The 20605-nt window shown below is 39.6% G+C and overlaps 1 protein-coding gene across 7 annotated transcripts in view; it reads left to right on the top strand.

Annotated features, from left to right (window-relative positions):
* TOM1L1 (target of myb1 like 1 membrane trafficking protein) overlaps positions 1-20605 on the top strand; it is a 58481-nt gene that overhangs the window by 26637 nt on the left and 11239 nt on the right. For 6 of the 7 annotated variants that reach the window (XM_008011415.3, XM_037993065.2, XM_037993069.2 and 3 more), the window contains 7 exons: positions 3582-3715; positions 9347-9404; positions 9822-9939; positions 11667-11763; positions 16690-16741; positions 19050-19155; positions 19577-19658. In XM_008011415.3, the coding sequence (XP_008009606.2) occupies positions 3582-3715; positions 9347-9404; positions 9822-9939; positions 11667-11763; positions 16690-16741; positions 19050-19155; positions 19577-19658 (647 nt within the window). The remainder of the gene's footprint in view (positions 1-3581; positions 3716-9346; positions 9405-9821; positions 9940-11666; positions 11764-16689; positions 16742-19049; positions 19156-19576; positions 19659-20605) is intronic. The other variant, XM_037993066.2, reaches the window with a different exon arrangement.

The raw sequence follows: 20605 nt of genomic DNA, 5'->3' as shown, positions 1-20605 counted from the left end.
GTATTTAGAATAAAGGGAGCTCAGATTTTGAAATGACAACTAGAGAAAGCCTTACTCTAACTTACTGGAGAAATTTAAAATCAAGGGAATCTGAAATTGGATCCTATGAGGATTGTAACCAGTTGGAAAAAAAAAAAAAAAATCTTGAGACTAGGAAAAAGAAAGCCATCCTCCCAGACCAATTCTTGTCTTTACCATTCAGAAATGTGTAAGATATTAAGAGTAGAAGGGACTGTCAGCCTCTTTGAGTCCATCTCCCTTCCTTTGCAGATGAGGCTGCATATGCAGAAAGAATAATTGCCCACACCGTGACAAGTGGTGGAGCTGGAAGGAGAACTTCATTCTTATGAGCTTATGTTCTGTCCATTAGACTAACTAGCTTCTCATTTTGAACCCAGGACTAACTTTCTATTATACCTAGCTAACCTATTGTGTTTTCATGTGGGTATAGGAAGCAATTTGAAGGCAGCAACCAAGTCCTGTACTTTTTGCAGACACTGTTTTGTTGGAAAGAAGAGTTGGAAGGGCTTTAACATGTTAATACTTTTCTTAAGGATTATGCTGACAATTTGTCATTTGACTGAAGCCTGTATAAGGAAAAAGAGACTATATAAGCAAGTTAAGCTGAAGAATGTTCAGTTTTAGAGTAAGTGGGGAGAGTATTTACTTTGAGCAGATAGAGACATTGGAGTTTCTTGCACTCTGAGTGGGGAATACTGGGATGAAGAAAATACGTTATGGGCTAATAATAGGGATATTGCCATACAGATAGTATTTCCAGAGACATTTTAAAGCAAACACATTTCTTCCTGTTTTGGCTCTTTCGAGATAGATATGCAAGCATTTTTGTGTTCCTTTTTATTGAGTTGCCCTCTGTTGGTCAATGTGGGATGACTATAGTTGGAATTGAAAGTGCAGAGGGATCTCCTTCCTTAATTCCTGAGTGCCCTATGGAGGAGTAAGAGCCATCTGGATATCAGAAGAGGAATCTCTTAATGAGCTCCTTTTTGTTTTGCTCCAAAGACTTTTGAATTGATTGTTAAATTCACTTTAACTTAGAAGCTTGGCTTTGCTTTTATATGGTATAAAAGGAGACAATTCCAGGGTCTCCGTGAGGGACATATGCATCAGCAGCTGTTGCTCTGTATTTTGACTTGCCCGCCCCCCCCCCACCCTGGCTTCCCACATCCACAGCCCTGCAAGTACCTGCTCTGGGCAACTGTGACCTATCCTTTTGTCCATAGAGCTTGATCTCGGGTGTTTCCAGGTGGCTTGGCCCTCCTCTGAGACAGACATCAATTGCAAAGATCGGAGTGGGATGGCTTTTGAAGAGGTTTTTCACATTCTGCTTTGCAGACCTGTTGAGATGTGCTATTCCTTTCATGTTTCCATCCCATCTGTCTCTTGAAAGGGCAAAGGGAGTGTCTTCATGTGACTGAGGGCTATTGATGTTGGCTTCAAATTCATTTCAATTAATTTCTACATTTTTGTCATAGGTATCAGCCATTGAATTCCCTTGATCTTGACATTGCTCTAGCAAGGCTGCCAGTGAGCAACAAGAAGAACAATTTCTGTACACTCTGTAAAGCAAGAACAAAGGAAAAGTTCTCATTCATTCTGGGGGTTATATTAAATGCCATTCTTAATTCTTTCCTTTGTAGAAGATCGGATCCTGGATAATAGCGTATTACAGGATTGTATTCGTTATCTAGTTGAGCTTCTAGTGACACCTTGTCAAGCACCCATAATACATTTATTTACTACCGACTGCCTCTGTATGCCAGACACTGGGGTTTCAATGACACCACTGCCAATTCTTACAACAACCTTACAAGATAGCTGTTCTCCTTGTATTATAGATGGAAAAAACAAAAAACAAAACGAAACAGCAACAACAAAACCTAAGGCTAAATTTTAGCCACATTTCCCCAAATTCCATAGCAGGCATATATATGGGAGATGTGTTTGGCATCTGAGTCCAAAGTTTTCTCTTTGCATTATACTAGGGGTGTATAAAGGAGCCAAATCTAGCCTGCCACATATATCTGTTTTATTAGAAGATGGCCACACGCAGTTATTTATATATTTTCTAGGGTTGCTTTTACACTCTAGTGGCAGAGTTGAGTAGTTGCAGCAAAGACTAGATGGCCCACAAAGCAGAAAATGTTTACTATCTGGAGCTTTAAGAAGAACACCGTTGACCCCTACACTATACTGTTCCTGAAGATGGCCCTGTGGTTGGCAAATAGGATGGTTTTTCTGGCTGCACATTGCAAGTCTAAAATCGGAAAGTCTATCATCTGTCTAACTCACCTTTTTTTTTTCTCTTTATGTCATGTTGTCTTTTAAATATTTGTTGTTATGATTTTTTAGAGGCTAGTGGCTTTTACCTCTGAGTCTAAACGCCAGTTAGTAATAGTTTGATTTATTTGTTTAGAGATTTCCTGTCAGCAGTCTTGTAATAGATTGTTTGAGATTCTGAATGGTTTCATAAAGCATACATACATTTTTCAGCAGAGCTTTCTTTCTTGAGGGGAAAAGTCAGCCGAAGTGATTGTGCGGTGTTTAAGGAAGTTCTATTGCTTTCATTTTGAGAGAAGCAGTGTCCTTGTGTTTTTGCCTGATGTTAAGGTACTATTACACAGACAAACTCTAGCCAAGGTGGGATTGAGGAAATATTAATATCAGTTTTATGCACCTCGGGTTAATCGAAGGTATGCCTAGAAAAAAAGTCAGTTGTAAGGCAGCAGTTCTTAAATATCAGTGTACGTAAGAAACACTTTGGAGTGCTTCTTTAAAAAAAAAAATGTAGATTTTCAGAACCCCAGCCTGGAGATTCTGGATCAGTAAGTCTGACGTAGATGGCTGTGATGCTTATGAGAAAAAAAAAATACAAAGGGTTTGGGATGTGGAATCATGGTTTAATGCAGTATTTCTAGGTAGTCCAAATAACGGTATTCATGATTTGTTTGTTAATCCTGTTTTAGTTTGCCTCAAAATGCGATATAACTATAAACTTTAAATGTTTAAGTACAACAGGAAAAAAAAATGCCACTGTAAATGTATTTTAACTACTACTACTACCACTAATAATGCAATAACATTTTATGTTTATGCTTTATAGTTATAGAGTTCCTCATTACACACATCTCATTTGATTTTTATGTCAACCCTTGAGGTAGATGTGGCAAGGGGTATAATTTTCATTTATCAATGAGAAAACTGAGATTTTAAAAACGTGTTTATTTAATTTATTTTTTTCTTCCCCAACATGGCACAGCTAATAAGCACTACATTTAGAATTCCCATACAGCACTTCTGGATTTTACTCCAGCATTATTTTCAATGTACCATATTATTCTTATGACACTTATTTTGATTTTTAAAGGAAAATATAATCAGTTTATGACTCACTGCCTTCCAATAGGAAGGATAAGCTGTTTATAGTTAAGTACTTTGGTAGTGCCCCACAGGCGACTTAAGGGTGGAGGTGACTGTAGGTATGCACAGATTGGTGAGTCATATGTCTTTATAAAATGTTTCAGGTGTGGAAGAAGAAATCTCTCTCCTTTCTTTGACAGAAACTCTATAAAACAGGTCGGGAGATGCAGGAGAGGATCATGGACCTGCTTGTGGTGGTGGAGAATGAAGATGTAACTGTTGAGCTAATTCAGGTGAATGAGGATTTGAATAATGCCATCCTTGGATATGAGAGGTAAGCAAATCATGTACCCTCTTTACCCCTCTTCCATTTCTACTTTCACCACCAATTACTCAGCATCCTTATCAGAGTACCTACAAGGAACCCCTCTTTCTAGATCCTCCATTTTAGAAAGGTATAGGAATAGGAAAGGTATTGGCATGTGGGGTGGAACAGTTTTCCCTTGTGCGGCTCCTACTCAGTAAATGCCAGAGGTCTTTCTCCTAGTTAAAGTGACATTTCAGCCCAGCATGGTGGCTCCCACCTATAATCCCAGCACTTTTGGAGGCCGAGGCAGGAGGATCACTTGAGCCCAGGAATTCCAGACCAGCCGTGACAACATAGTAAGACCCTGTCTCTACAAAAAAATAAAAAATAAGGCCAGGCGCAGTGGCTCACGCCTGTAATTTCAGCCCTTTGGGAGACCAAGGCAGGCAAATCATTTGAGGTCAGGAGTTCGAAACCAGCCTAACCAACATAGTGAAACCCCATCTGTACTAAAAATACAAAAAAATTAGCTGGGCATGGTGGTGCATGCCTGTAATCCCAGCTACTCAGGAGGCTGAGACAGGAGAATCACTTGAAGGGGGGAGGTGGAGGTTGCGGTGAGCCAAGATCACACCACTGCACCCCAGCCTTGGCAACAGAGTGCAACTCTGCCTCAAATAAATAAATAATAAATAAATAAATTAGCTGGGTGTGGTGGTTCTAGTAGGTGCTTATAGCCTAGCTACTGGAGAGGCTGAGGTGGGAGAATAGCTTGAGACCAGGAATTTGAGGCTGTGGTGAGCTATGATCGCACCACTGCACTCCAGCCTGTGTGATGGAGTGAAATCCCACCTCTAAGAGAAATAATTTAAAAATGGCATGTTAAGACACCCTTAGGGGCACTGTTTCTGTTGAGAATTACTGGGAATCTCTACTTGCACAATGACTGTATTTCTAATCAGCTGATAAAGAATGAGACCAGTCTGACATAAGGGAAAGAGCTGAACAGGCCTGGATTCAAATCTAGCTGATGATTTTGGATAAGTTGCATAACTTTTCTAAGATTTAAGTTTTTTTCTTTCTTATTTTTTTTTTGATGTATTAAATAGGATAATACCTTTTTAGAGGGTTGGGCTTTTTTGAGGATTAAATGAGATAATATATATGAAAACACCTAGTAGAGTGCTAGCACATTGACGTCCATTCAATAGTAATTTCTTCTCTTCCTCTGCACCAGTGTCCCATTTAACCTTTAAATTTATTGACTAAGTTTTTCTTCCCACTTATCTTGAGTGAGTTAAGAGAATCCATAAAATAAAGCCAGTAGCTATGGACCAAGAATGGTGGTGCACACCTGTAATCCCAACACCCTGGGAGGCTGAGGTGGGCGGATTGCTTGAGCTCAGGAAGTTTGAGACCAACCTGGGCAACATGGCGAAACCCCATCTCTACCAAAAAATTACAAAAATTAGCTAGGCATGGTGACGCACGCCTTTAGTCCCAGCTACTTAGGAGGCTGAGGTGGGAGCATCTCTTGAGCCCAGGAGGCAGAGGTTGCGGTGATCTAAGATCGTGTCACTGCACTCCAGCCTGGGTAACAGAGTGAGACCCTGTCTCAAAAAAGAGAAACATAAAAACCAGTATCTATGAAATGATAGTGTCTTTCCTTTACTGTCTCATATTTACTGTGTATTCAGAGAAGGGCATCGACTGAAGATGTAAGCCTAGGAACCATGCTTCCTTTCTTTCTTTTTCTCTTTTTTTCTGAGATGGAGTGCCCAGGCTAGAGTACAGTGGCACGATCTTGGCTCACTGCAAACTCCACCTTCTGGGTTCAGGCAATTCTCCTGCCTCAGCCTCCCAAGTAGCGGGATTACAGGCACACACCATCATGCCCGTGTAGTTTTTGTATTTGTAGTAGAAACAGGGTTTCACCATGTTGCCCAGGCTGGTCTTGAACTCTTGACCTCAGGTGATCCACCCTCCTCGGCCTCCCGAAGTGCTGGGATTACAGGTGTGAGCCACCTTGCCTGGCCACCATGCTTGCTTTCTTAGCACTGAAGAAACTCACAATTGTTACTCTTGTTTTCTGTGGAACAAATTTCTATAAACAAAAAAATATCCAAGGAAAACCACATCGTTTTCAGTAGAGTGCTGCCTTCTGGCTTTCATTTTGGAGAATTCTATTGCAAACCTTAAGACCACTGCCTAAAGGCTTCCTCCGAGGGGGAACTTGTGTTTATTTGGTCTAGCTCTCAGGAGATTGGATTACTTCTATGAACAGCTTGTTCTGACTGGGCTTTGAACCGTGTGTACCAGAACAACTGGGAAACACTTATGTCCTAAGGTTCAGAGAGAAACTCTTGCCTCTAGAAAAGATACTAGTCTCCTAGTTTTCTCTGGCTGCTGTCACAAATTACCACAAACTTAGTGGCTTATCCTCTGTTTTATCTACTTTTGGATGCTCCAGAGGAGAAACCATCTTCCTACCTTTTGCAGCAGCTAGAGGCTGCTCACTTTCCTTGGCTCATGGCCTCTTTTCTCCATCTTCAAAGCCAACAGTGTCTAGTTCAGGCCTGATTGTATCATATCACTCTTACTTCCACTTCTGCCTCTCTTCCACCTTTAAGGACCTTTATAACTACATTGGGCTTATCTGTACATTCCCGGATAATCTCCCAATTAAGGGCAGCTTACTAATGTGAACCAAAAGTATCTGAGACAGGTCTCAATTAATTTAGAAAGTTTATTTTGCCAAGGTTAAGGATGCACCTGTGGCATAGCCACAGGAGGTCCTGACAATATGCACCCAAGGTGATGGGGGCACAGCTTGGTTTTTTGTTTCGTTTTGTTTGTTTTTTGAAAGAGAGTCATGCTCTGTCACCAGGCTGCAGTGCAGTGGCACAATCTCAGCTCACGGCAACCTCTGCCTCCTGGGTTCAAGCGATTCTCTTGCCTCAGCCTCCTGAGTAGCTGGGGCTACAGGCGTGTGCCACCACGCCCAGCTACTTTTTGTATTTTTAGTAGATACAGGGTTTCACTGTGTTGGCCAGGATGGTCTCGATCTCTTGACCTCATGATCCACCCACCTCGGCCTCCCAAAGTACTGGGATTACAGGCATGAGCCACCGCACCCGGCCATCCACAACTTGGTTTTATACATTTTCAGGAGACATGAGACATCAATCAGTATGTGTAAGATGTCCATTGGTTCCATCTAGAAAGGTGGGACAACTCAAAGCAGGGAAGGGGGCTTCCAGGTTATAAGTAGATAAGCGACAAATGGTTGCATTCTTTTGAGTCTTTGATAAACCTTTCACAGAATACACAATTTACATGTGAGAAGGGGCTAGAGGAATAGTCACTCATACCTTAGTCTGGCTCGGTGAATCTGCATTTCTACATAAGCAGTAGGGCAGAGGACTCAGTCGAGTTCTGTCCTTTGTCCTGTACTTGTGAAGATAAGCTATCAGTTTATATTGCCAAGGTGAGACTCAACAGAACTGTTTTAGGGTGAAGATCTTGAGGCCCACAAGGAGTTTTCTCTTGGGCAAATTGTGAGAGAGGTAGGTAGCTTTTTATCTTTGTAGCTATATTAGTTAGGAATAAAATTTGCCTGAGGCAGTTCCCAGCTTGACTTTTCCTTTTGGCTTAGTGATTTTGGGGTCCTGAGATTTCTTTTCCTTTAACAGTAGCAAACTTCATTCTTTTTTCAACCTTTAATTTCCCCTTGCCATGTAACCTAACATATTCACTGGTTGTGTTGACTAGGATGTGGGTACCTTTGTGAGGGTGGGCGTTACTCTACCTATCACAGCCCACGCTCTGGCCCCTAAAGATTCATATCCATCCACTTGCAAAATACATTCACCCTGTTCCAACATCCCCCAAAGTATCTGCTCATTACATCCAGGGAATAGTTGTGCAAATAAAGAAACTGAAATTTGTCACTCAGGGCTTGATCTAGGAAAGTTGTTCATACCCAGCACATAACTGACTAGAACACAAGAAGCTAATGTCATAACTAGATGGATTTTTTTTTTTTTTTAGATGGACTCTTGCTTTACTGCCCAGGCTGGAGTGCAGTGGCATGATCTCGGCTCACTGCAACCTCCGCTTCCCTGGTTCAAGCGATTCTTCTGTCTCAGCCTGCCTAGTAGCTGGAATTACAGACCACCACGCCCAGCTCATTTTTGTATTTTTAGTCAAGATAGGGTTTCACCATGTTGCCCAGGCTGGTCTCAAACTCCTGACCTCAAGTGATCCACCTGTCTCGGCCTCCCAAAGTGCTGGGATTACAGGCATGAGCCACAGTTCCCAGCTTCACTAGGTGGAATTTAAAAGCACATGTTTTTGAAAAATCGTTAAACTGTGTGCGCAGATTCTGTCACGCGCATCCTTGTGAAGAGACCACCAAACAGGCTTTGTGTGAGCAATAGAGCTGTTTATTTCACCTGGGTGCAGGCAGGCTGAGTCAGATAAAGGAGTCAGCAAAGGGAGTTAGGGGTGGGGCAGTTTTATAGGATTTGGGTAGTAGTGAAAAATTACAAAGGGGGTTGTTCTCTGGAGGGCAGGGGCAGGGGTCACAAGATACTCAGTGGGGGAGCTTCTGAGCCAGGAGAACGAAGCTCACAAGGTAATGTCATCAATTAAGGCAGGAACTGACCATTTTCACTTCTTTTGTGATTCTTCAGTTGCTTCAGGCCATCTGGATGTATACCTGTAGGCTTGGACTCAGAGGCCCAATTGAGTATAAACTTATACTTTAAAGTGTTTAGGATCATGAAGTCAAATTGTCTTAACAGTGATACTGTATGTTTCTAAAGCAAATCTCAGTTTGCAAAGCATTTCCACATTCATCCACCTGTAGTGTCTAGTTTTGCCCCTGAAAATAACTTTCTGAGGAAATAGTTCAAATGTTATTCCCTCTTAGCAGCTGGGGGACCAAGGTTCAGGAAGTCATCTCCTTAGTCATGTAGCTACAAGGTACTAACACTGACACTTGAACCTTGGATTTCTGCGTTCAACTTCTCTAGACTTTTACGTTTATACTCCTTTACTCTCAGTGGACAAACAATGTAAAATTAAATCAGAGTTGTAGAAGGTCAATTTTTGGGTATGTATTAAGTATCTTATAAAAATACACAGTGAAATAGTGAAAATACTTTAAATATATTTGAATATTTTGGAAAATTACTTATAATGGCAAAATAGAAAACAAATAATTGCTAATAGTAAGAGTGGTTAAAGGTGTGATAGATTCATAAGGTAAAATATTATGGCCATTAAAAATTGTATTTCAGCTAGAAAAATTCTCACAGCATAATCAAATTAGGATACAGAATTATGTAAAGTATAATTTTAACTAAGTTTAAAAATAGATGCACTTATAGATGAAATACTGGAATAATGTTAATAGATTTAACAATTTCTGGGTGATGAGATTTTTTAAATACTTTTCTATTTTCTCACAGTTTTCTCTGAGGGTGTGAATACTCTGTAAGCTGGAAAAAAGTTATTAAAAGTTTTTTACTGATAATTGTTGAGGATGAGGCTGATTGTCTTTATTCCTAAATATTTGTGTATTAATAATTGTTAGATTTTTATCGCATTTTCGTATATTTTTTTAAAACACATGCATTTTGATCATTTAAACAGGTTTACTAGAAACCAACAAAGGATTTTGGAGCAAAATAACCAGAAGGAAGCCACCAGTGTAAGTGATTAGAAACGTTATAAAATAAACAATTGAACATTTTGCCAATTACAGTAAGAAGCAAGGTTTACCTAAAACAAGTCTTAAAAAGAGGGAGATATGCATTGATAATTTGGAGTGGTTTTAATGGTATAGATTACTTGCCTTAATAACTTAATGTTATTAAGTTAACGTTAATGTTAAACTGTTAATGTCATGTAATGTAAAGTTAATGTTATTAAGTTATTAATAAGAAGCAGGAACCTATGTAGGTGGTTAAGATGGGATTCATGCTAATGTTGCCCATTGGTTGAATGGAGAATTCTTCCTTAAAATGCATCCAAACAGGATCCTCCCCTCAACAAAGGAGAAAGTATGGGGAGAAAGCTATGATAAACTACATGACACTTTTTTTTTTTTTTTTTGCTTTGTTTTCAGACTACCAGTGAGCCTTCTGCCCCATCTCAAGATCTCCTCGACCTGAGTCCCAGTCCCCGGATGCCTAGGGACACTCTGGGAGAACTCAAAACCATGAATAATCAACTTTCAGACTTAAGTAAATAAACACTCAGGTCTTTTCAGACCAGCAGAAGAGCTTGATGTGAAACAGTTCTCCTTAATTACATGATTAAATACCACCTAAGAAGGACTGAAGACAGTTTGAATGTCAGAGCACTATGTTAGGAGATGTGATTACTTCCTGACAAATGGTTGAGTCAAACCCGGTATAGCAATGGGATGTGTCTGGGGGAGGAGGTCCTTGAAACTCATCCTACTCACTTAGAATTTCATGGAATTCACCTGGCCTGCTTTGTAGAGGCTTTTCAGCCCAATGGCCAATACTTAAAGTCTACTCTGAACCTATACACTATTATCATTGGGCTCTTCTGCTATACCTCAGCATCAGGTAAGGGAGTATCTCTGATGCAAGCGGAGAAATTTAGAAATTACAAGGTATGAACCAAGTGGTTGTGAAATGAAGAAGGAAAAACACAGGCTTTAAAGTCAGAAAAGTCCAAGTTGAAATGCCAGTTCTGCCACCTCTCAGCCACCTAACCTTTGAGACTCTCACTTTATAAAATGGGAACAATGATTGCCTTAAAGGGTCGTTGTCAAGATTAACAAACTAATGTTTATAAAATGCATTGTAAGCTTTGTTACAGCTCTCCAAGTTGTGATGTAAGCTTTGCTACAATGCATTTTATAAACATTTATAAAAGAGTTACCTATCTTACCTAACTTGTTATCTTCTGCTGTCCTTATTCCCAACAAGGGTTTGGTAAATTACAAAATAAGGATGATGAAAAATGCTGAAATCCAGTTTTGCCAAACTAAAAGCAGTTTGTTTTTCTCCTATGTCATCTGCTGTTTCCAGAGTAAAAACACTCAGTATCACTGAATTTGTGGTTTTCTTAGATCTCTACCCAGTTCTAAAATGTTGGCTACTTGTTTATGTAGGCTAGTGGGATGTGTAGAGTCAGTTACATTGGAAAGTTTTCCCAAGTTTTTAATAGAGAATTTTCAGAGGGGAAAGTAATTATTCCCTTTGGGGTATCTCACTTAAGATTATGGCCTGGAGGCCAGGCATGGTGGTTCACACCTGTAATCCCAACATTTTGGGAGGCCGAGTCAGGTGGATCACCTGAGGTCAGGAGTTCGAGACCAGCCTGGCCAACATGGCAAAACCCCCTCTTTACTAAAACTACAAAAATTAGCTCGGAGTGGTGGTGGGCACCTATAATTCCAGCTACTCAGGAGGCTGAGGCAGAAGAATCACTTGAACCCAGGAGGTGGAGGTTGTGGTGAGCCGAGATTATGCCACTGAACTCCAGTCTGGGTGACAAAGTGAAACTCCATCTCAAAAAAAAAAAAAAAAAGATTATGGACTGGAGCTTGAGGTGAAGGTAGAGCTCAGTATGTACTATAACTTTTTACTTTTGTGCTGGGCAGAACAAGATATAAAATCCTTTCCATTCTTGATCAGCTTAGGATTTTAGAAAATCCAATACAATAATATTTCTTACCCTTACAACAACTTCTTCTCATGGCAGGGACATTCTTTCTCTCTCTACCTACCATAAATGATGCTTTTTAATTTCTCTTAGAGCTAGGAAATCTCATGATTTTATGGTGACAGAAATATCTAAATTAATCTCTTTTATTTGGTGGGTTTTTCTTTTTTTTTTTTTTTCTTTTTTCTTTTTGTTTTTACTGTAGAAAATCCAGCATAATAACTGACTGACAAAATGTTTTAAAACCAAACAAGTCCATTTTGTGTTTTAGATTTCAGCTCTCCAAGTTCTGATGTAACAAACAACTTAAAACCCAGTCTTCATCCACAGATGGACTTGCTAGCCTTGGAGAATACAGAAATACCCCTGTAAGTATGTCAGTAACACTGCAGAACTAATATGACATTTGGATTTCTTACAATTAAGAAAACCTGATGGCTGGGCGCAGTGACTTACATCTGTAATCCTAGCACTTTGGGAGGCCAAGGCACATGGATCGCTTGAGCCCAGGAGTTTGAGACCAGCCTGGGCAACACGGTAAAACCTCAACTCTAGTAAAAATATAAAAATTAGTTGGGCATGGTGGCATATGCCTATAATTCTAACTACTTGGGAGGCTGATGCATGAGAATCACTTGAATCTAGGCGGTAGAGGTTGCAGTGCAGTGCAGGTTGCACCATTGCACTCCAGCCTGAATGACAGAGCAAGACCCTGTCTCAAAAAAAAAAAAAGAAAAAGAAAACATGATAAAATAGCAAAAAATAGAGACTTAAGAATCAGACAGTCCTGAATTAGAATCTCAGCACTACTTCCTGCTAGCCATATAACCTAGATGAGTTATTTAGCCACTGTAAATGTTCATTTTTCTTCTAAGAATATTTTCTAGGATTCTTACAAAGATTCAGTGACATGCTATATGCAAAACTCCTAATATAGCACTTGGTACAAGTAAGCCTTCAATAAATTGTCCCTTTCTGTTATTTTTAGTGGTAACAGGAGATGGGGAAGAACAGGGGAAATACAATGATAAAGGAGGCAGAAAAGCAATGAGGTTCAAAATTAGAAGTAATGGCCCCATCAGTTACAGGGCACTTGCTGTGTGGCAGGCACTCAGTTAAGCTAGTTTTGTTTATTTCATCTAATCTTCACTAAAGTATTTAGGTCAGTGATGTTAGGTCAGGGTCTTGCTCTGTCACTCAGGCTAGAGTACAGTGGTGCCATCATAACTCACTGCAGCCTCAAACTCCTGGGCCCAAGGGATACTCCCACCTTAGCCTCTTAATAGCTGGGACTACAGGTGTGCACCACCATACTGGGCTAGGCTCATTTTTAATTTTTTTTGTAGAGATGCGGTCTCGCTTTGGTGCCCAAGCTGGTCTTGAACTCTAGGCCTCAGGTGATCCTCCCGCCTTGGCCTCCTAAAGTGAGCCACTGCACCGGCCTGTTACCATTATTCCCATCATACACGAAAAGAGACTGTGACTTCTTGGTCATTTCTCTATTGAAGGAGCTAGAACTTGCCCAAGTTTGTATGGCCAGTAAGTAGCAAGTCTGATGGACTGATAGTCCAGTATTAAACTTGGACTAATAAAACCTGATAGAGTAGCTGGAACCTCCCGAGTAGCTGGAATTAGAGGCGTATGCCACAATGCCCTACTAATTTTTGTGTGATTTTAGTAGAGATGAGGTTTCACCATGTTGCCCAGGCTATTCTCAAACACCTGGGCTCAAGCGATCCAGGTGCCTCGGCCTCCCACAGTGCTAGGATTACAAGATGTGAGCCACTGCGTCCAGCCATCAGGTTTTCTGATAGTATAGTATTAAAAAGAAATATTAATGACCTATAAACATAGGCAATGATGTTCAACTTTACTTATAGAGAAATGTAAATTAAAGTCTAATAAGAAATCGTTTTCTACTTCTCAGGGTGGCAAAAGTACCAATATTTCATAACATACTTTGTTGGCTATGGAAAGACAGTTACTATGACAAAATTTATGTAACTCTTCTAGGGGCAAGTGGCAATATCTTTTAAAATTATAAATGCATTTATTTCTTTCAATCTGTAATCTTATGTGTATAAATTTTTACCACACTTATACAGAGTTAGGTGTTTACAAGATTATTCTTTACAATGTTTTGGGCAATAGCAAGTAATTGGAAACAACTCAAGTATCCATCAGTTGGGGACTGTTAAACATCTGTACAACATATTACTATATAGTTGGGGGATAAAATAATCACCAATATATTTATTGCTAAGTAGGAAAAAAAAGGTGCTAAGTAGTGTGTGTGTAATATATTGCATTTGTGTAAGAAAGTTGTAAATAAGAATATATATTAATATTTGCCTCTATTCACATAAAGAAACAAGAATGATACAGGAAGGAAAATAATGAAAAAGAGTGAAAGAGTGGTTATGTAAGTTTCAGAAGAGGCAGGATAGAATAAATAGCAGTTGAATTTGCCTTATGCCAATGTCAATAGCTTTTTTCCTTTTAAGTGTATATATTTTAGATAATAGGCAATACATTTTCATTATTCAGATATCAAAACAATATAAAAAGTTGTATAAGACAATTCTTGTTCTCATTCCCTCTTCATCCTCCCTCTTTCCCTTTCCCTAGTGTCACGCTCTACTCCCACCCAGATAATTACTTTGTTAGGTTCTAATTTGTCCTTCTGTAGTGTCTGTAGGCAAATATGAATATGAATTTCTCCATTACTCAATAAAATGCAGCATACTATCACTCTGTTCTGAACTTTGCTTTTGTTTTTCACTTCACATATTTTGGCAGTGTGTTTATATCAGTGGATTTAGATTTTTTAAAAAGTTGCCTAGTGTTTTGTTTAAATACTTGTGTACCCAATCACTGAATTACTTTTCTATATTTAAAAGGGGGAGGGGCAGAGGGAGGAAAATGAAAAAGAAGAATCAAACTGGGAAGAAAAAAGCAAAATATAAGGGAAGAAGAGAAGAAAGGATTCATGTGTTGGGAAATGATAAAGTGTCAATGGCTCTCTCATGAAGATACTGAGTTAGGTCAGTTTCTTTGGTTGGCTACCTCTTGTCTTGGCTACGTACAATACAAGTAAATGCTGACATGTAGGCAGATTGAAGTTGCTTGGTAAATAATGTGGTTTAAAGTAGGTGATTCTGTTTGAGTTGTCTTGCTAATCTTGTTGGGTAATGTGAGAAAGAATAATACAGATAAAAGCCCATTAACAACAAGTATCTATAAAATTCATTAAGAGTCAAATTTCAGCTAATAGCTGCCTGTTTTAATCTGTAGCCTACTGGATCTAATAATTCAGTGTGCATAAAAATCCCTTGGGTGACTGTCAAAAAGTTGCTGGTCCCCAGAAACTCTGATTCTGAGAATTAGGACATGACATAGCTTTTGGGGGGCCACCACTTAACCCACTAATGGAACTTCTTGAATGTGGTTTGTGGCTTTATGTCTTTCACCAAACTTGTGATGTTTTTAGTCTTTTTTTTCAGAACTACAATCTTTCTGCTCTTCTGCTGGAACCCTGATGACACAAATTTTAGACCTGTGCCATTGTCTCATAGGTGTTTGGGGTCCTGTTTGTCTGTTTTACTCTTTGCTTCTCTCTGTTTAGATTGGATACTTTGTGATTTATGTTCAAGTTCACCAACTGTTTCCTCTGTCATTTCTATTTTGCTATTGAGCTCATTCTGTAAGTTTTTTTTTTTTAATTCAGTTATTGGGGTTTTTAGTTCTGAAATTTCATTTTGGTTCTTTATATCTTGTGTTTTTGCTGTGACTTTATTTTTCTGCGTTTTTAAAAAAAAAAAAAAGATTGTTTGCAGTTCTTTGGAGCATGTGTACAATAGCTGCCTTAAATATCTCTGAGATAATTTCAACATCTGTGTCCTCTTGGCATTGATATCTGTCATTGTCTTCTCGTGCAAGCTGAAATTTTCATGGTTCTTCATATGCCTCATAATTTTGGATTCTTCTTGCGCATTTTTAATGTCTTATTAGGAGACTCTTGGTCTTAATTTAAATCATATCAAGAATATTGATATTTTGATTTTAGTATGTAAGCAACCTGGCTAGATTCATACCACAATTTTACCCTTCTTCTATGGGGGGTGGCTCCAATGTCAGCTACATTTTCAAAGCCTTTGCAGTGACATTGAAATATGTCTCAGGTATGTTCCATCCTGTGGTCAATCTAAGGTCCAGATGGCAGGTTGTTTGTTCACTTCTCACCATTTTTGGCATCGTGACTGCGGTGGGATCCGGGGGGTGAGCTCAGTATTTCATAAACAACTTCATGGGGTTGTTTTCCTGAGTCCTCCATCATCGTGATTTATCTGGTACTTTCTAGTTTCCTGGGACTCCCATTTTTGTTTCTCCAGTCATAAAGCTGGAGCTTTAGTTACCCTATGATACCACACATTTCCTTGACTATGCTTATGTCTGTGACTAAACGGCAGGAGAGAAAGGAAAAAAGCTGTGGGTATCACAGCTCCTATTGAAGAAGAAGATTCTTCTCACTGTTTCAATTTCCTACAGGTCCCATTGCCTCTGCTGTCGCTACAGCCACTTTGGGGTTGCCTGTGGTTTAGGGTGTGAGAGAAAAGAGAGAAGAGGACAAAAAAGGGACAAGAGATTTCCACATTCTGAGTGTTAGGATTATTTTCCCTTTTCTGCTCCTTGAGAATGAGAAGGCTTCTCCTAGAGCTCTGTGTGTTCTCATGGATGCCTAGGGTTCAGGCTGCGTTGCATTTGGTCAGGAAATACGAAGGGGCAGAAAACGGTAAATTCACCAACAGTTCAGTGATACTTGAATTCTGGTCTTCTTTCCCAATGAGGCTGCTCCTGTTATTCAGAGTCCTCAAATAGTTGCTCTATGCATTCTGTCCACCTTTAAGTGACATTCAGTGGAGAGACAGGGTGCAGTACGTTTGCTCCGCTTTATCCTGGACTGGAACCCTTACACCTTTCTTCTTAACCTGTGTTCTATACTACTTCTCATCCTTTAGGAAACGATGGGGTGGTAGCTACTCTGATGGAAAGACTAAAGGCTCTGTTCTTATTGTTGTGTGCATACTCCACAGTCTCAGGGCTCCCACTGCCCATGGCATCAAAACCTGATGTGCACTGAAAAACCAATTGTTTTATAAATAATTACAAAATGACACTTTATGCGGTCTGAAGGTACATTTTAGGTTTTGTTTTTAGACTAGGAAAATGATCTTACTTTTTGCATTTGTGTTCTCACTGTAGGGTAATCATTCTGTGTTATCACACTATCCTAGGTTTTCCCAAAGGATCAGCCAAAACCTCACCTCAAGTCACGCATATGATAACGTAAGTAACAAGACTCTTTTCTAGCAGTGCACCTAGTCAGCAGATTCTTGTGGCCAGAAAATAACTCACGGTCATTAATTCCCATGTTCTGCTCAGTATTGTGTTGATGCGCAACCCCTATTGGCAAGATGATTAAGGATCAAAATTTTTTTGGAGTGTGTAATTGCTGTCTCTACTTCCTTTGCTTGTATTCTCTTTGACAGACTTCAGACACGCTCTTCTACCACTCTGTGGACATAACTCTTGTCAAGATCACTGGTGACTTCTGTATTATGAAATTTAGAACTGCAGTTCCATAGTCCCTCATTTTATCTAATTTATCAGCAACAAATGACAAAATTGATCACTTCCTCCTTCTTGCACACATGGCTTTCAGATATCAGTCACTTTGGTTCTTCTCCTGCCTCCCTTTCATTTCTTCTCCATCTCTTTTGCTGGCTCTTCCTCCTCTACTGACCTTTCATTGCTGGAGACCCCAGGGATCAGGCTTCAGACTTCTCTATCTACATTCATTCCTCTGTGGTCTTTTGGTCTCATACCTTGAAATAACCATTCAATTTCTGACAACCTACAAGTTTGTATCTCTTGTAGCTCAGACCCCTTCTCTAAACTCAGAACTCATATATTCACTTTCCACTTAATGTCTTCTCTTGATTTCTTCCCAGTCTGCACTCTCAACCTGCCCTTCCTGCAGGCTTCCCACCTCAGTCAATGGCCACTCTACTCTTTGCTGCATAGGTCAAAAATCTTGGGTAATAGTGTTTGACATCCACCTTTTTACTTTTACTTTTGCCTTTTACTTTTAAAATATGTCAATTATCCAGCCACTTCTTACCACCTCCACCTCTGCATCTTAGTCCAAGCCACCATCAGGTGGACATTGCAGTGGCCTCTAAGGGAAGCCTGTTTCAACCTTTGCCTCCCCCTTCGCATCCCTCCTGCCCACCTCATAATCTATTCTCAAAACAAAAACTGGGGCATTCTTTTTCAAAAAGTCAAGTCATATTATGTCACTCATTTGCTCAAAACCCACCTATGAGTTTCTTCCTCACTCCATTTTACTCAGTAAGTGCCTGAAATGCTGATCTGACCACACCTGTCACCTCTCCAGCCTCACCTCCTGCCCCTCTCTACCTTGGCTCACTCTGTTCCAACCACACTGGCCGTCCCCACTTCAGAGACTGTGAACTTGTGTCCTCTTCAGTAACCACAAGACTCACTTTAGTCAGGCTCTGCTTAAATGCCCCCAATGATGAGACATTTCCTGACCACGACCTATTAGAGCAGTATTCGACTTCAGTCTCTCTCCCACCCACTACTCTGCTTTTACATTAGAGCACATGCCATTGGATATCTGTTTACATTTGTTGATTGTCTGCGTCATCAGGGCAGGGACTTGGTCTGCTTTATTGCTTTATTAATAGTGCCTGGCAGCTGATAGGTACCCAGGATATATTTGTGGAATGAATGAGGACAATTCTGAGAAATTTCTAATTATGATTTTAATCTTTTATCAGTCCTGATTTTGTTGTGTCACTGAGTGCCTCTCTGTAGATTTAAGATTTTTTTTTTTTCCTACTCAGGACTGAGATTTTATATTCAGAGTGAAATAACAGAGAATCTGGCCTGAGCCATTGAATCTGCTTCATTTTTAAAAGCAATGTGTGTATATATATATATATATTTTTTTTTTTCAGTTTCTATGGGAAATGGGGTGCATTAGGCATAAATCCAGACAAACATATAGTAAATTCTTGCCTTTGAGATAAGAGTCTCACTCAGTCACCTAGGCTAGAATATATAGCAAGATCATATGATCATAACTCACTGCAGCTTCAAACCCCTAAGCTCAAGCGATCCTCCTGCCTTGGTCTCTGGGGTAGCTGGGACTACAAGTGCGAGCCACCATGCCCAGCCTTTTTTTTTTTTTTTAGAGCTGGGGTCTTGCTGTTGCCTGGGCTGATCTTGAACTCCTGGGCTCAAGTAATCCCCCCGCCTCATCCTCCCAAATTGCTGAGATAGACAAAAAAAAAGGACAAGAGATTTCCACATTCTGAGTGTTAGGATTATTTTCACTCAGAATGTGGAAATCTGGGCATATGAGCCACCATGCCCAGCAGAAACGATGTAAATCTCATAAGTGATGATTACCTAAAAATACTAAAGTAATAATTACAAACAACTTGTTCTGGTCCAGTTCAAAGTATATGGTTCTTGGAACAATGTACTTGGAAGTGTAGGAGTCTAACTAATAAAAGAAAAGCTTAATGTAGAATGTTTATATGAACATGTGTTATGCTTTCTTCAGTTTCTGGAACATTCACATTCAGTGTTTCTACAGCCGGTTAGTCTACAAACCACTGCAGCAGCACCATCAAACCAGAGTCTGCCACCTTTGCCCAGCAATCATCCAGGTACATGGGACCTTATTATTTGCATCAAATAAGGAAACTTACGAGAATATATGAGTCTGCCAGAGATTCGTTGGTAACTGAAAATAGGAGAAATTAGAGGTGCTCCTTTGTATTTTTAAGCTAATGAAATAAATTCAGGGCAGATACCATTATGACTGACTATGAGAGACTGTAAAAATGCTTGTGTTAAACTTGTATTAAACTGACTATTGTGTTTTGACTGCTAAGGTAGTTGAGGTTTGGAAACCTTTCTGTTATATACAGATTTGTTGAACTTGGGAGTAGCATTGGAACATCAGTCTGTTTTGGTTGTGTTTATTAGGATCTAATATTTGAAGTCTAAATTATAAAAAGAATATCAATTGCATGTATTCCTCAAAAAGCACAATGTATGTTTACTGGTCTCTTTTTTTGCCTAAAGCGATGACAAAAAGTGATCTCCAGCCACCTAATTACTACGAGGTAATGGAGTTTGATCCCTTAGCTCCTGCTGTCACTACAGAGTAAGTCATTTACAAAATAATTGATTTTTTTGTCTTGGTTCCCTTTGATAGCAGAGCTAACAGGCTTGGTTATACATTTAACTTTGTTTAGGTCTTGCCAGAAATTGATGGCCATATTAAAAATGCCTTATGAGGTTTTATGGCAGCTCTTACTCTTAATGGTCTTATCGTTCCGGCCGTGTGACTAAAAAATAAAAATGCTGGGGTTGCACATTAAGAAGTAACTGGAACTAACATGCTTAATGGACTCCTCGTAGATTCCTTGGCAGAAAGTCATGTTCTCTTTAGCTTGAGAAGAGCACTAGTCACTGGTGACGTTAAGTTTATGCCACATTGATGGAATATTTTAGCTGCTCTTTAAGAACTGATCCAAAAAAAATTTTATATTAGAACTTGTTTTTAGTCTTTCAAAGCATAACAATTACCTTTTACTTAAAATCCTTAAAGCAGCATTATTGTATGGTTTCATATTGGGCAAGATATATAAATATTAGTGGAATGGTAAGGTCCTTAGAACTTGAATATACTTTGAGTGACTGAAGGTTACTCCCCAAATTGTTAAAAATTATTAAAGCACGTTTTTTGGAAATCATTGTTTGGAAACTGACAGCCCACAGGCTGCATCTTGCTTGCAGTTGTTTTTTTTTTTTTTTTTTTTGACCTGTGCAGAATTTAAAATGTGCATTTTAAAAATTAATTGCTGGTTCGGGAAACTTTCAACCATGTTTGGCTCTCACACTGATACAACAATGAATGCAGACACTTGTGACCCCCAAATATGTGAGGATTTCTCTCCATCAGCAGGCAAGCAATGAATTCTACAGTGGACACCAGCTGGGTGTCCTCTGATTCAATTCCAACACCATCTACCTGGAGATAGTGTCAGATCCCACAGGTTGAGGGCTCAGTCCCCACCACCCTGACACTTACCTTCCCAGATACCAGAC

The sequence above is a fragment of the Chlorocebus sabaeus genome, chromosome 16 (assembly GCF_047675955.1).
Source record: "Chlorocebus sabaeus isolate Y175 chromosome 16, mChlSab1.0.hap1, whole genome shotgun sequence".
Classification (NCBI taxonomy): domain Eukaryota; kingdom Metazoa; phylum Chordata; class Mammalia; order Primates; family Cercopithecidae; genus Chlorocebus; species Chlorocebus sabaeus.
Note: the sequence above shows the minus strand (reverse complement) of the source record. Positions and strands in the feature narration are given on the sequence as shown.